This window comes from Carassius gibelio, chromosome B24 (genome assembly GCF_023724105.1).
Source record: "Carassius gibelio isolate Cgi1373 ecotype wild population from Czech Republic chromosome B24, carGib1.2-hapl.c, whole genome shotgun sequence".
NCBI classification, from domain to species: domain Eukaryota; kingdom Metazoa; phylum Chordata; class Actinopteri; order Cypriniformes; family Cyprinidae; genus Carassius; species Carassius gibelio.
The window spans coordinates 6,813,784-6,830,033 of NC_068419.1; the positions used below are offsets into that span (position 1 = coordinate 6,813,784).

General features: G+C 34.4%; 1 protein-coding gene across 8 annotated transcripts in view; it reads left to right on the forward strand.

The window, feature by feature from the left end:
• Positions 1-16,250, forward strand: part of LOC128013270 (5'-AMP-activated protein kinase subunit gamma-2) — a 59,312-nt gene that overhangs the window by 32,753 nt on the left and 10,309 nt on the right. For 5 of the 8 annotated variants that reach the window (XR_008183286.1, XM_052596119.1, XM_052596120.1 and 2 more), the window contains 3 exons: positions 3,569-3,620; positions 11,170-11,279; positions 13,782-13,863. Coding sequence is in view for 7 of the 8 variants with exons in the window: in XM_052596119.1 (XP_052452079.1) it covers positions 3,569-3,620; positions 11,170-11,279; positions 13,782-13,863 (244 nt within the window). In the remaining variant the exon portion in view is untranslated. Of the gene's footprint in view, positions 1-2,993; positions 3,268-3,568; positions 3,621-3,898; positions 4,038-11,169; positions 11,280-13,781; positions 13,864-16,250 lie in introns of those variants that run through there. The other 3 variants (XM_052596125.1, XM_052596124.1, XM_052596126.1) reach the window with 3 other exon arrangements.

Consider the following 16,250-nt stretch of genomic DNA (forward strand, 5'->3'; position numbering starts at 1 on the left):
GATCCTTGAAAATATGTTTTAGGCAAAAGAAAAAATAAAATAAAATAAACGCTGCTTGTAATGGCTTTAGACATTGTAATACTTGCATAAAACAAATTGTCACAAACTTTGACCGAAAATTCTAAATAATTTACTTATTTATACTGAAATGCTGAAAAAAAAAAAAAAAAAAAAAAAAAAAAATATATATATATATATATATATATATATATATATAGATAGATAGATAGATAGATAGATAGATAGATAGATATTATGTAATAATAGATTAAGATTAACAATTTTAATTTTAGAAGAAATATAATATGTATATATATATATATATATATATATATATATATATATATATATATAAATTGCTAAATTATTAATTATGAAGTTTTAAATTATATTTACACACACATATATAATTTATTTATCTAAAGAGTCACATGAGTCCTTAATGTCTTTACACATATTTATTCTTCAAAAACGTTGACCAAAAAATATTGACATTATATGTACTTATTTATATTGAAATATATATTTAAAAATTTAATATATATTCAACATTTCTAAATCTACAGGACTCCTTCAGGCACACAATACTGTCACAACTCACCAGTTCCTGTCAGTGGATCTAATCTGATTTTTACGACTCAGCCCACTGACCATTCATCACATTCACAAGCCAAAATCAATACAGCAGTCACCATCTGCAATGCTGTTGTCCTTGCCTCCCGCCTGGTAATCTAAGCAGAGGTCCAAGGATGCACTCAGCAGATGTGTAATCAACTTCACGTGCATTTCCTTTACTCCTTCTCTCACACTTTGAGTCTCATTCACCTACGGCACATACAGTGTCTGTTCATAAAGTTTTAATACAAATATAATAATGGATCAATAAGGTCCTACAATCAGCCATATTTAAATACTTACTTTGCTGTAGTGTTTCAGCATTATAGAAAAAAATACAAAAGTAGCGCAAGTTTTGTGAATTTGTCCCTAAAATTCTGCTACTCAATGCAGTGCAGTAATGTCTCTTTATCTTTAACAACCCCTGAAAATCCACTCTCAGCGATTCTCATTTTATGAACTATTGATCCACTGACGTGCTGAGTGCAGGTCTCAAATGGGTCAATGCAGATGGACAGAATCACTGCTGCTCGGACACCTTCACTGTTCACTGCCGTCTTAAAATAAACCCAATGCCTCTCGCTCTCTGTCAATGTCTGACACTTTCCCATTACTTGTAATTCCCCAGATTTGTGAACTAACATTTTTCTCGTGGCCGCCCCTTATGTGTTTGTTTACTTCTGTTGTATATTCATGGGTTTTTTCTCACAAGGGCTCAGATTCGTTCAGACAGCCACACCCACTGATTCATCAGGCAGGAATTTGGGTATTTCATTTTAATTACCCTCCATGCCAGATGTTTCCCTGGGAAAGGCCAAAAACAGTTGTGTGAAATATCTTAGGAGCCGGATGACCTCTATAGTTTTTCATTAAATTGATTCTGTCCTATATAGGTCTAAGGAGGGCCATTAAGGGGAGAGAGATGGAAAAAGACACAGGAGGTCAAGAAAGAGTTTCACGGCCAGATGGGCATGACATAAACAGCAGCGCCGCACTAACAGCTTTATTTGCACAGGCTTTCTGTACATTGCAGATAAAACTCATTTAAATTTGGACGCATATATGTGCAAATGTATTTTTAAGACATGAAAGAGTAAGAACTTCATCTTGGAAAACCACTAAGTACAACCAAGGAGAGAAAATCACAAATTTCCACTAATAAGACACAATGTTCAGAATCTGAACAATCCTAGCAACATTTTAAGGTTAATCTTTCACATACAAACACATCACACATTTTGTCTATGTAAATAAGTCATACGAATAAGTCATATGAATAAGAAAAAAAGGGGGATTCCCTATTATGATTAAAAAAGATTTGGTAGTGAGGAAAAGGAGGAAAACTCTGTATTTTGACGTTTATTGATGTTGAGCCCTTGAATCTTTTGTTGTCTATTGTGTAATGTAAAGTACTTACAAATTCCCTGCAGGTTTAAGCAACTAGAGTTTCATTTATGAGTGAATCACTGTTGTTGAACAAATCTTTTATTTCAGTGAATCATTCTTCTGTGCACTTACTCATATTAGATGTTCACTGATTACAAGTCTGCAACTGACAGATTATATCACGAACAAATAGCTTTTAAGAACCAGTTGTGACAGGGCATTTCCTTGGTTGGACGTATTGAACAAATTTAGCCGCTGCCTGTACTGAAAAAATCAATGTTTTTAGAACTTGTGTGTAAACTGAATCTAGTTCTACAACAAAATGAATTAAACAAGACATCTGATTTGAGAAAACTGAATTAATTAGAACTTTTCGGCATGGTGTGTTGCCCTAGGGAATGCAATTATATTTGAAACCACAGCAGTTATGTCGTCTGTATCTTTAAATACTCAGATTCAGGTGGATTATGATTGGCTCCCAGTGTTTAATTGTTTATCAGAAAATAATCGCTCTGAAAGTGATTCCAACTACATAATCCCCTCTGCAGTTATTGTCATAGATTTGATGTGGACGTATTCTCATGGAATTATAACAAAATTTCGATGATGAAATCCAGTAATTCCAATAGGAATCCACTATCAGTCATCTCACACAATATCAGTCATCAGTCACCGTTATCAGTCTCTCACAATTTTTTTTATTCAATTGGATTGAAAGTCGTGATAACACTATAATGGAGTTTTTATTTTGCTATTTGAGCAAATGGGAATGTAAAAAAAAATATACAGCCTATGGTAGGCCTACACTAAATTTACCCAATTATGACGACTTCCGCTGCTAAGAATCCAGGAAATGTGAAAAGGTGTATTGACAGTGGTAAAAAAAAAAAAAAAAATATATATATATATATATATATATATATATTGCTGTAATTTCGCTACTGTGAACGCACCTCTTACCTGCAGAAAGAGTCATTGAATCAGTGAACGATTCATTTTGTGAACAGACTCAAAGATTCGATTCACCGGGATGAATCAAAATCCCCACCCACCTCCGGCCAGTTTCGACAGGCTGACTCCGCTCTCTTTTATGTATTCGCAGATTGACTGATACTAAGAAAAATAAATTAGTTAGCGGAATAGTTGATTTTAAACACTCCATATCAGACCGTTGACGGCTCGCGACTGCAGCAAACTGGAACAGTCCATTTGCAAAAAGCCGGTGGGGGAAGGTCTCTCATGACTGACTTCACATTGGATGCAAGGGTGCACAACCGGAGCACGCCTGCAAACACTGACTGTCCCTACAAGGACCGATGGACATAAAATCATGAGCACTTAGTCCGTTGTTTTTTTTCTGCTCCGAACCAGTTCCAGTTGCGCTACCGCCGCTTAGTCTACTGTTTCTTTATTAAACTCTGTCAGCCAACTTCCGATCTAACCGGTCTCCTCACCGCCTGTCTCTCTCTCTCTCTCTGTGTGTGTGTGTGTGTGTTGTGTGGACGGCGAGGGGAGGGCAGCCTGAGATCGCTTCCTCTGTGCTTGACACTGTCCACTCTGTCCCCAGGTCCACGGTTTGTCTGAAGACATGCTGGAGAAACTCGATCTCGAGGATGAAGGTAAGCCTCTTTTGGAAATTACGTTATATGTCTCTCACGTCGTGATTGTAACGATCTTTCTCGTCTTCTGCACCGGCTGCCTCAGCAGCTTCGCTGTCTTGACATTGTGATGTTCTTTGCTGATTTATTTAGTCCACACAGGGATAGTCTTATTTTAATCTCTTTCATAATCAAACCCGGGTATAATCACACGATGCGGCTTTTCCTCGGTCGTTTTGGGGCACAGTGGCATGACGTTTTTATTCAACGTGTCGATTTCACATCAAGCTGTTTGGTAGGAATCACTGGATATCCCAGTAATGGATCGGGATCCCCATTCTCCTTTCGTCATTTCTAACCTGTTGGGTGTACAGTACATGCGTCAGATGATGCTATTGGCTGGAGAGCGTCTCACCCACGTCAAGGAGTCCCTCAGGGGTGAGGGTAATGCCCAATTATCTTTAATCTGTTTGCAGTTGTAGATATTGATCCCATATTGATCACTTAAACGATGAACAATGAAAATGTTTATAGTGGGGAACTCAGTCATTGTTAAATTATGTATAACTTTTAATCTGATGCAGGATATGATATGAAATTAGCTTTTAATGTTTTTTGCTCACCAGCCAATATTTTTTTACCAAACATTTTGTTTAATTCTGAACTACTAACAAACTACATTCATTTTGTATTTCTATTAAAAAAATACAAATTAAAAAAATAATTATATATATATATACACACACACACACACACACACACACACACACACATATATATATATATATATATATATATATATATATATATATATATATATATATATATATATATATACTTTCACAATATTTAATAAGTTTACAAAGTTTTTGCATTTAACATAAAATATAGTAGAACAGTAAAACTGATATATTATTAAAAAGGATTAATAAATAAATAAATAAATATATATATATATATATATATATATATATATATATATATATATATATATATATATATATATATATATAATGAGTTAAAAGTTTATTTAAATAGATACCTGCTGTAAGAATATAAAAGTTAATGTAAAAGTATATTTATATTCCTTTTGGTTTAATTTAAAGCATTAATGCAGAATATGGTTTATTAATATCCCATAATTATAACTAGACTAAACAAGGAATGTTGTGTGACAGAGTAAGACCCAGCCCTCAAATGGTTTTCAGAGCGGACATTTTCCTCTGAAGTGCTTTCGCCTCCGGCAAGGTTTTCCCAGCAATATGAGGCGAGCATACCACACTGATCTGGCAGTACAAGTCTTGCCATTATTTATAAAGGCTTTTGCTGCTTCTGCTCTAACTGTTGTACCTTTAAGGGGAAACAGAGAGCAGGTCATGCAGGCTGCAGATCTGCACTCTCATGCTGAGGAGGAGGGTTTTCCCCAAGGCACCGGTGATGGTGAAGTCCTCAAAACCCTCTCTCACACTTTCACCTCTGAAAGATATCTATCTCTGAACCGTAAGACCACAGCCTGGTGTTTTAGGATAGGCTGACAGTGGCTGGTTGGAAGAGACCTAAAATATTCTCTCAGTAAAATGATAAATGTTGAGTGATTTTTAGATACATTTGTGTTGGCTGGCATGCTCTATTCTTTACTGACATACAGACTTAAAGGAATAATTCACAGACCAACATATTTTAAGATATCATACATTGAAAATCAGTGAATGGTGCAGGCTAATGTAATAATGAATAATATCCTACAATTTGCAACCAATCTGATGTAATGTGAAGAGCAGAGCAGTGCGCTTTCTGAAGTATTAATAGCATGTGCTAGTTTTTGAAGCTCCATCATTAAATGATGTCTGAAGGCATTGGTTTGAAGTATGTGGTTGTGAAGCGTTCCAGCGCGGCTTGGTTTGTCGATCTAATAGCATTTGAAAACCAACAAACAAAAGATTCATTCTGCTGTAATTCAGTTCTTTGAATAGCCACGTGGACATCGGCCAAAATGTCATGCCTCTGGTTGTGGTAGATCCAAACATCCAGACTTTCTGAGTGGCTTTCTTTTGTCATTTGTTTGGGCTTATTTGAAGATTATATATATGTATATATTAGCGCAAATCCCACACTAGAATGGGTGTATTGTTGCTCTCATAGTGAAGTGTGGAAAAAAGAATGACCATTTTCAACAGCCCATATCAATTGATTGCTTCTGTTGAAGCCATCAGCCCACATTATTTTAAACTTATTTTTTTAAATAATCGTAATTAACAGTGAAATTGCTAGTGAAAAAAATACATTACCCATTATTCTACAAAAATCTCGGCCAATCAGAGAATCTAAACAAATAACGCCAAAATAACTCTTTATCCCATTAAAGGGGTTGTGAACTGCCTTTTTAAAAATTCATTTGTACTGTTCTCTGAGGTAACCCTTATAATGTTATCAAGATTTAAAAACAAAACAAACAAACATAAAAATTATATGAAGTAATAGGCTATTTTCTTTCCTATTTTGACCCACTTAATCAGACCACTCTGTTTGAATAGACGTGGCGGATTGCAGACTCAAAAGTAAACTCACTGCTATGATTTGCTAACAGTTGTGTATGTTTGACAGGCTACATCCTACACAGATGGACACTGCTGTGCTAGATTTAAAACGCATAAATACTCCGTACATATCAAACGATCTGTAATAAGAGACAAAGCAATAGTGACCATGTAATTTAAACAGCTGCTCACACTTGTGTGTTGCGACATTCAGGGTTCGAGCTTTCAATCGCATTTGCGACTAAAAATAGATGTGTACGAACTGGAAAATGTATTTAGGAGCACGAGTGCGAATACAATTTCTTAAACAGCCCAACAAGTAGCCTATAATTTCTTCATTTTATTTATGGGAAAACAGCGATACAGCCTTGTATGATCATTGAACTTAAAAAAAAGCAATGATTTAATTTAAAATAGCACAGATGAGAAGAAAAGCGGAATGAGGGAAGGAGATGCGCTGAATGAAAATGCAGATTAAGCAGTATAGGGCGCTGACACCCTTGTGAACATGTGAATGTTTCAAACAGTCGTTGAGATATTTATATCTGCTTTAGTCTTCACCATAGCACCACATAATTCATACTTAAAGATAGGGCTCTATGATTAATTGAAATGGAAACGAAATCGCGATTCGACAGAAGTTGCTATTGTCATGCGTATCTTTCAATGAAGCACGATTCTGTGATCAGCAGTAAATCTCCATCTGAAGGCCAGAGGACTACGACAATGTCTGGTTTATCTGAGGTCTTTTTATTATTATTTTATATAAAAATAAAGTATATTTATAATGCAATGCCATTATCACTACTTAGATTACTATGAAATATGTTCCTTGCCTTATTCTGTGTAAGAAGTCACATCATCGCACAGAAAAATTTATTTCAAACACTTGACTGACGTTATGAAGTAAGTTAAATGTGGTATTTAGTTCACTGACATAGTTCACTGTCAAGCTACACAAACAGTTGCCATTATTGCAAATGATTTCTTCGATTTCATCGATTTCAAACTTTAATACATTATAAAATCAAAAGTTGTGACTGCCAATATTATTCGATATAGCTAACATTAATTAACAATAAATAGTTGCATTTTGATTAATCAACATTAACAAATAATATTAACTACTGCAACAATTAGCTATTGCTCATTGATAGTTAATGTTAACCTGCTTTAACTAATGTTAACTAATGGGACATTATTGTAGTGTTACCTATTGTTCTTTCGTTCATTCAAAATAAAATTTCTTCAAACACTTGTTTACTTTATATTTTTGTGTATTTAAAAAAAAAAAAAAGTATTTCTTTAGTAAAAGATTTTGAATAAAGTTATTTAACCTTTTAGGAGGAAAACACTTTTTTTTACTTACTAAATTATATAATGTGATAAAAACCATATAGGGACAAAAGCTTCAACGACTATTGTGAAAATTTGATAGTGTCACTAATGTAAGTATAATTTAATAGGACTATAAATAATTACATAATTAGTTAATTAAATAGAGTCTGAAACCTTTCTGTACATTCTGTATTCTGATAAATTAAATAATTGTGCTTGTAAATGTTTTCTTATATCCCCTTATTAAGCTGAAACACATAATTAGAAAAATTTGCATTGTGCCCCTAAATTTTTTCAACTTAGGAGCACATGTGCTAATTGGGTGAAAAAAGGTAAGCGTCAAGCCCTGACATCACAAGTGAACAAAGGATTGAGTTCTTACTGATGACGTGGTCTGGACCTTATTTATAAAATAAAATAAAAATAAAGTTAATCCACTCTTTCCTAACGTTGGGTTCAGAAGAAAGGGGTTGCAAAAACCACAACTTGGCACTGTAGTTGTTTTCAGAGCCAACTTTATAGTTTGGTTTCTGCATAGACCTTTGTTCGCCTCTCTCATTATTTAAACTAGACATGCGAATCGGTGGGCGGGGCTAAACAGGCAGTGATGTAAAAGCAGGCATTTATCTTCTTCTGTAGAGGTGGTGCTTATCCACAGTATTTCATCATAGAGCCATGTTTTGGAAAATTGGCTTCAATATGCTGTTTTTAGACTAACAAGAAAGATTTGAGTTCTGAAACCTACAAGATGCTTTTATAGTACAATGAGCTCTTATAGGTCAAAAGATCAAGGGAATTTTGATTTCTCAGTTCATGACCCCTTTAAGCACTTTGAATTACATACATGGTCCCGCCCACAAGCTCATGTCATTGGTTGAGCCTGTTGCTATGCCAGACAAGTCTGGATGTTCAAAGACTTTTTGTTATTTTAAAGCACCACAGTGTTTTCACTCTTTGCAGAGTTGTTTTGCATACACTTTACATTGTTTTAGCATATTAAAAGTATGCTAACTTCTCACAAAGTACATATTGTTTCAGCTGCAAGCTTTTCAGCATCTATTTTTTTGAAACCCCTCAGTAAATGTTCCTCGAGCAGCAGCAGCTGGACTGTCCTATTTTAATCGTTTCCATGAGCTAATACTAGACCTACTGCAGGACTAATCTTTGAAAATAGCCAGTAGTGTTAAACAGCGCTGAGCTGAAGCAATGGTGAGAAATACTTTGAACACCAGGCTTTTATTAACCTCATCGCACTGAATGCTTTTTGTGGCCTAGCATAATAAAATAAATGTTATGGTCAATCACTTACTGAAAATTCATTGTAGTGTGGACAGGGTTGTGAGTCAGATGTTAAGTTTCTCAAAGCAGTGGTTCAAAACAGATTCTGAGTAGAAACTGTCAATCAAGTGTGTATGAAAACAAAGCAGTGCATTTTGCTGTAAGTAAGAGCTGCTTTCTCCACTAGGTCTTTTGATCAATGTTTGTGGAAACAGTCAGATACTGTTGGGGGATGATGCACCGGAGTCCTAGACTGCACATTCAGCCATGCGACAAAAGATTTCAGTGGTGTTTTCAGTCTAGACAGCTTCTGAAGAAGCAGTTCAGTGTCTAAGAATACTACTGTAAGAATTACCATGGCAACTGGGGACATTAGGCAGGATGCTGCTGAAAGGAACAACAAAAGAGACATCAGAGATCACAGTTCAGTGAGTTTGTGTCACCCATTTGTGTCATGCTGCCAGATCTACTACAGTGGGGTTTTATTATAAAAAAAATTTCTTGATTGCTAGGGATTTTCTAGATAGTATTTTAATAATTTGTTTTTGTTTTTAGTACACAATGGGAAATAATAATATTAATAAAAAAATAATATTTTTTTCTTAATATTTCTAAATATTTAGATATATTTCTATTGTATTTGTTTCACTTTATATTTTCTTTACATTATATAAGTTGATTAAATATAAGTATCATATTATAAGATAATTTACATAAAATAATGATATTATTATTATTATTATTATTGTTATAAACTTATACTGTAGTACGTTATATTTTAACATGACTCATATTATCATACAATCATAATCATATTAATAATAATAATATCTATAATAAATTATATTATTTTTAATACAAGTACAATAATGTATATAGAGTGATTAATAGAAAATAGTCTTAATATTTAGACTATAAATGTATTAAGAATGATCAATTATCGTTGTGTAACAATATTTCATGTAGATGTTAAAATCTGACTTAACATTTATCTACACAGTATAAATGTATTATATTATCAAATTAATATGAAAATTGATAATAAGAATAATACTTTATTATTACTATTATTATACATTATTATTATTACATTATTATTATATTTAATGTACTTTTTATAATATTACACTTAATATTTTCTTCACACAGTATAAATCTTTACACATTTTACACATTAAATTCTATAGCTGCTAGGATAGGGTGGATAGACGATGCCATCATCCATCGCCTATGGCTGGCATTGTGACCCCCCCCCCCTTTCCGTTTTTGAATGCACAAAAAAAAAGAATCGGTTTTTAATTTCACTTTCACTTTCGAGATTTGCGATCGCACATTCTCCATTTATACGGAGCCCCGGCGGCAGTACTTACCACACATTTTATAAGATTAGATGTTTGTCAGTGGTACTGAGGATCTGCAATTTGCCATCGGTTCTCAATTCCAGTCCTCGCGACCCCCTGCTCTGCACATATTGTATGTCTCTATGTTAACACACCTGATTCAGATAATCAGCTCGTTAGAAGTGAGCTCCGTGCATGAACTGTGTTCTGATTGGCATGGTCTCTACACAGTGTTCATTGCTCCCTACTCCCTGAGCATGGGAAATCTGAAGAAGCTTACTTCACTGCAACATCTTTACACACGGAAAAGTGTGACATCGTATACCTCCTAAAATAAATACAATTTAAATTGATGTCTCGCACACTTCAAAGCACTTTGAATGGAACATATCAAACATATCCTGTAGCTCAAGTGGTAGAGCATTGCGTCAGCAAGCGCAAGGTTGGGGGTTCCATTCCCAGGGAACACATGTAAGGAGAAAAAATTGTTAGCTTGAATGCAATGTTGAATGCAATGCTTTGGATAAAAGCGTCTGCTAAATGCATTAATTAATTTACGTTCTTACTTGAAGTGATAAGAGAAACATACAATATGTGCAGAGCAGAGGGTGCGTGGTTTGGAATTGACAAACGCTGCACACCATGTCTGCTCCACATCGGCTAAAGACTATCTACACCAGACATGACAAAGCGACCATTGAAAATCATTTGAAATCTGTGTCAGCATGTTATAAATAAAACACGGCAGCAGTTTATTTTCAGGGAATTTGTCACGTCGCATCCAGTGTAGACAGCATCACTGATTATAATGAGTTCTATTGACTGATCTTTACATAAATCTGTATTATAGATCAGTGATTTTTATAGTATTTTGTTGCGCCACACCACTTGCATTCGGTTTACACAGGGAGTAAGGATTCCTTGTTTTTCCTTATGATTTACGCTTTGGGCACCACCCCCCCGACCCAGCCTTCTAGCAGGCAGTGTGCTGTTTATGCTTAACAACTTATTGACTTGTACTTATGTCTCACTTTACTTTTTATATTGACTTGCTTTCATTTATTGCTGTCTTTACAGCTGTCGAACAATCTGAGAGTGACATTTACATGCGGTTTATGAAGTCACATAAGTGCTATGACATCGTCCCTACCAGCTCCAAGCTCGTGGTCTTTGACACAACGCTGCAGGTAAGAGCTGTGTTGATGAGTTTATGTCACTGATAACAAATCTGTGTCAGAAATGTTTACCATGACTTACAAAATACTCGCTCTGCAAAATTAGTTAATGAAAAACCATGTTTTGTGTGTGTGTGTGTGTGTGCTGGGGGGGTTATTGATTAAAGTTCATTGTGTTTTACAAAAAATACAGTTTAATTTTTTCTGCTTAAAATTTTTTAATTTAATGTTATTGGCATTTTTTTTTTTTTTTTTATTTACTAGCAATTTCTGAGTTTCTACACCAGTGTATTACACTTCTGTAACATGTCCCTTTTTTATCTAAATAAATAAACAAAAAAATTTCTACAAGTGATTTTAGACAATTATATTATAATTAACAGTATATTGTAGTATGAAAATAAGTATTCATTTTGAAATGTTATGAAGATTATATTTAATAATTGTATTAAATGTATTCATTTTTTATTCAAGTGTATTATAGTGAATTAGTATATTAAAGTTAATGTTAGATGACGGCAAAGGTTAAATAAATGTAAAACTAGGGAAAAATGAGCATGCACTGTTAAATATTCCAAATAAATAAATATATTAAAAATAAATGTAAAACTCTGTATTATACACAGAAAACCAATATGATATGAATATATTGTGCATAACTACTTAGTATCTTTTTCATTTGTAAGTGTATTAATGTTTACAAAATCATCCATATGCTGTTATCTTCAGCTGATCACATGACCTCTCAGTCAGAATGCTGCAGTTTTTAGAAAGGAGGCAGTTTCATAATCTCTAATCTATATTCACTTGTCCTGTTTGTCTCTTACGGTCTCTTCATCTGTATCTTTTCCTGGTGGCTTGTTATACCACATATTGATGTTTTCATCTGCTGTTCTCACGTAACACATATCACATACCGTGTGATCAGCATATGTTTCCAGTCTAATCCGGTATTGCACGTTCAATACTCAGGCTCGGGAACCCACGAAGTCACTGCTCCAATGTTGATACGTGTAAATATTTGATAAATCCTAGATGAATGGTCTTCTTGCTGCCGGCGGGATTGTTTTGGACAGAAGATCCAAGCCTGTGTTCCTGATCACTGACTCACAGCAGTGATGTACTAGCCGTCAGTCTCATCGCCCAGTTCACAACAGCTTCTATACAGCAGAAAGGCCAACCTTGGGGAATGTCTCATTATGTTCCTTGCTATGACTCGATTAATGTTTAATAATCTCAGATTGGGCTGGAACATCACCCAAGAAAAGAGGCTTGCATGATTTATTTAAGACGCCATGATTAATGCTTTGTTTGGCTCCATGGCACTATTGACGGTGTTTGAAGGATCGGCTTGCCCAAATCCTCCTTGGTGGAATTTATTCCAAGACGATGAAGGCTTTGTGCTCAACTTTAGCTGGTACTAACAATTACAACATTTTAAGAATTCCACAAGATTATGCATGGTTTCCATTAATTGGATTTGCATTTGTGCCTGTTGTAATCAATGACATGCCAGCCAAAGTGCAGAACAGAGTTTTTTTCTAAGGCTTGGAAAAAGATACTCATTCTACAGGTTCATACAGGCCTGGTCGCCCACTTCAGGTTATGTGCTTGCTTTGAGTGAGTCATCATAGAAGCACTTTGCGAAAAGATAATAGAAGAATTCCTTGTTTTTCTCTTCTTTCTTTTTTTTCTTTCTTTTTTTTCAAATTTTTTTTTAATTCGCTTTTCATAGAGGTAATCGGTTAAGCTATATATTTATATTCGTGCTGGGCAACGATTTACATTTTAAATCGTGATTAATCGCATCATTGTTTGCGATTAATTGCAATTAATCACATTGTTGTGCACAAAACTAATAATGCATTCAAAAGTAGAGTATTGTGCACTTTTTTCACTTAAAAGTAGGCCTATTTGGGATTTTCTTTAGTTGTCAGTTATAATCATCAAAATGAAAAGAAATAAACATTTAAAATATATCAGTATATGTGCAATGAATGAATATAATATACAAGTTTGACTTTTTGAATGGAATTAGTGAAATCAACTTTTTGATGATATTTTAATGATATGATATTTTGAAATGAAATGAAAAAATATATTTTTTTATATGACCAGCACCTGTGTGTGTGTGTGTGTGTGTGTGTGTATATATATTTTTTACAGATATGCCTATTTTTTTCAAGTAACAGTTAATGATTTATTTACATATATATATTATGCATATTAATGCATAATTAAAATTGTGTAATTATTTCCCATGGTAAAGGTATTTTGCTTGTGACAGAATGCTTAAACAAGTGTGGACATGGGTTTTGTTGTAATTATGTAATTACACTTCATATTTGTTTACATACCGTATATTTGGATACACCTCTTTTGCTGTAACGAATATTAATTTCATGTAATCTTAGATGCTTGGAGTAAACATCGCCCTCTTCCTGTGACTGATGGTGCAAAAAAATTGGTGTGAAATGTGACATGACATAAATATTTTTGTCCTTTTCTTTTTAGGTAAAAAAGGCCTTTTTTGCCTTGGTGGCCAATGGGGTCCGAGCTGCCCCTCTGTGGGAGACCAAGAAACAGAGTTTTGTGGGTGAGTATGTTCTGATAATGAATACAAAATCAGGTACTGTTTGAGATGTGTGACAAGGACCCATTTGTAAAGTACGAGCACCTCATCGTTGACAGTAGAAGTTGTTATAAGTATTGAAATACTTTGTACCCTTTGGTCACCGACGTCTTATCAGTTTCCAAGAAAGTTTTACTTATCTGATGCTTTTTAAACCAAGGCTTGTAAGTGGAGCTGCTCTTTGGCAGGCTCTTGAAGAGAGTGTAACATATACGTCCAGATCTCTGTGGTCTAGAAGAGATTCAGACTGGAGATGATACTTCCTGTCACCCTCTACAGCACTCAGCAGTCCTCTGATACAGAGTCTTATCTGTTACCATGACAAAACCTGCTTAAAATAGAAGCGTGTGCTGACTGGAGTCGCAGCATTTGCCTTAGGCTCCACTACAGTTGGAGTAAAGATTTCTGTAAAGTTAAGCAAATTTAGCTTTATTTATTTTTTTATTATATAATAAATAACAAAAAAGAAAGCAGACAAAATAGAGCAAGCTAGTGTTAGAGGCCTTTTTGCTTTTGTTAAAGGGATAGTTCACTTTGAAATTAAATGTTGGTATGTTTAAGCTTACCTCAAGGGCATCCAAGATGTAGGTGTCTTTGTTTCCACAGTAGTTTCAATTTTGATATTTTTAGGTCAAACCGTTCTTTCTTGTCTGTCAGTCATACAATGCAGGTCTATGGTCACCACCTCAAAGAACATGTACAGAGAAGTACAAATTAAACAATTCCCCATCGTAAGAACACATTTATGGCCTAAGACATGAAACTAGCGGTTTGTGTGAGAAAACGAACAGTATTTCTATAGTTTTTACTGAATGTACTGAATAACAGAGCCTAGTGATACCATGTAAACAGAGAAGAGAAGTGGTCCAGGAACTGAACCCTGAGGCACTCCAGTAGTTAGATGTTGTGACTTGGACACCTCACTTCTCCAAGATACCTTGAAAGACCTATCTGAGAGGTAAGACTCAAACCAATGGAGTGCCCTTTGCCAATAGGGTTGACAGGAGCATCTGGTGGTTAACCATGTCAATGGGTATTTGTTTTTAAATCTTATAATAATATTAAGTGGCTTCACCTTATAAAACTCGTCCTTTCATTATGAAGGTGCCATGCTGGGGTACCCTTTCAACACCAACCACAGAGACTGAATGAGTCCCCGGAGAGAAAACTCATGAGTGTCCTGAGAGAGTGACGCAGAGACTGATCCACTGAATATCAAATATCTAACTGTAAATAGAAGTCCTCTGAGGCATCCAGACACAGTATCTGTCCTCTCAAGAGAGATAATAAAATTATAACTGACAATCTACAGGATACAGTCTTTAACAAGCCCCTGTAAACACTGTGTCACATATCTGATCAATAAAATGCAGTTATAAATGTAATATCACCCTCATAAAGCCTCCTATTCCCTGCTTTATGTGGACAGCTGTGGCTGTTTTGGTAGATTTGCTTGTTCTCCCCAGGCTGCTGATCTGTGCTGGTCTACCATAAGCCTCTCAGCGTTGATAAAGGTCCATATGAGTGTGTCTGAAGTGCTGAGTCACTCAGACCCAAATAAAGCACTTATTAAAGAGATAGTTCACTAAAAATAAAATTCTGTCATCGTTTACTCCCCCTCATGCCATTAGTAGAAGTTTTTAATGTTAAATGGAGCTTTGTGTGTTTGTCAGAGGGAAGGAGAGCAGGCGGAGGTGTGGGTGGTGATATTAATTAGCGGGTTTTGAAACCTCTCACCTTTGAGAGCTCCGTTAGGAGTCTCTGTCAGTTTAACTCTTAAATCACCACGACGGGTCCAGTACTTGCTTATTAATAGCTTTTCAGCTGAAAAATTTATAATTTGCTGTTTGATCGGGGCATGTGATGCTGTTCTGTACATTTACACTGTCAAAATATATATATTTTTTAAATAAATTAAACCAAATGTTGAAATTAAATTAACCCAATGTTTAATATATAGTTAAATTATATGTATATATTTTTTAAATAAATATTAGATATAATATTTAAATATGATTAATAACAAATATTTATTATTTTCAAATAAGGTATGTAACAATATTATTAAATAAGCTAAATAAACATTTACTTAAATATATTTAAATGAGTTAACACCTGATTATGATAGAGTTCTGTAAAATATATTATGAACTGTAAAACTAAAAGGTTGGTGACATGCTAAAATTATAAACAATATTTCATATAATCTATTGGTCAGAAACGTAAGAAAAACACTATTCATAGTATATAAATTAAGTAATTTAGTAATTTATTATTATCATGTATTAATAATTAGACATAAAATATTAACTAATATATTTATAATTTAAAATTAAATTAATTATAATATA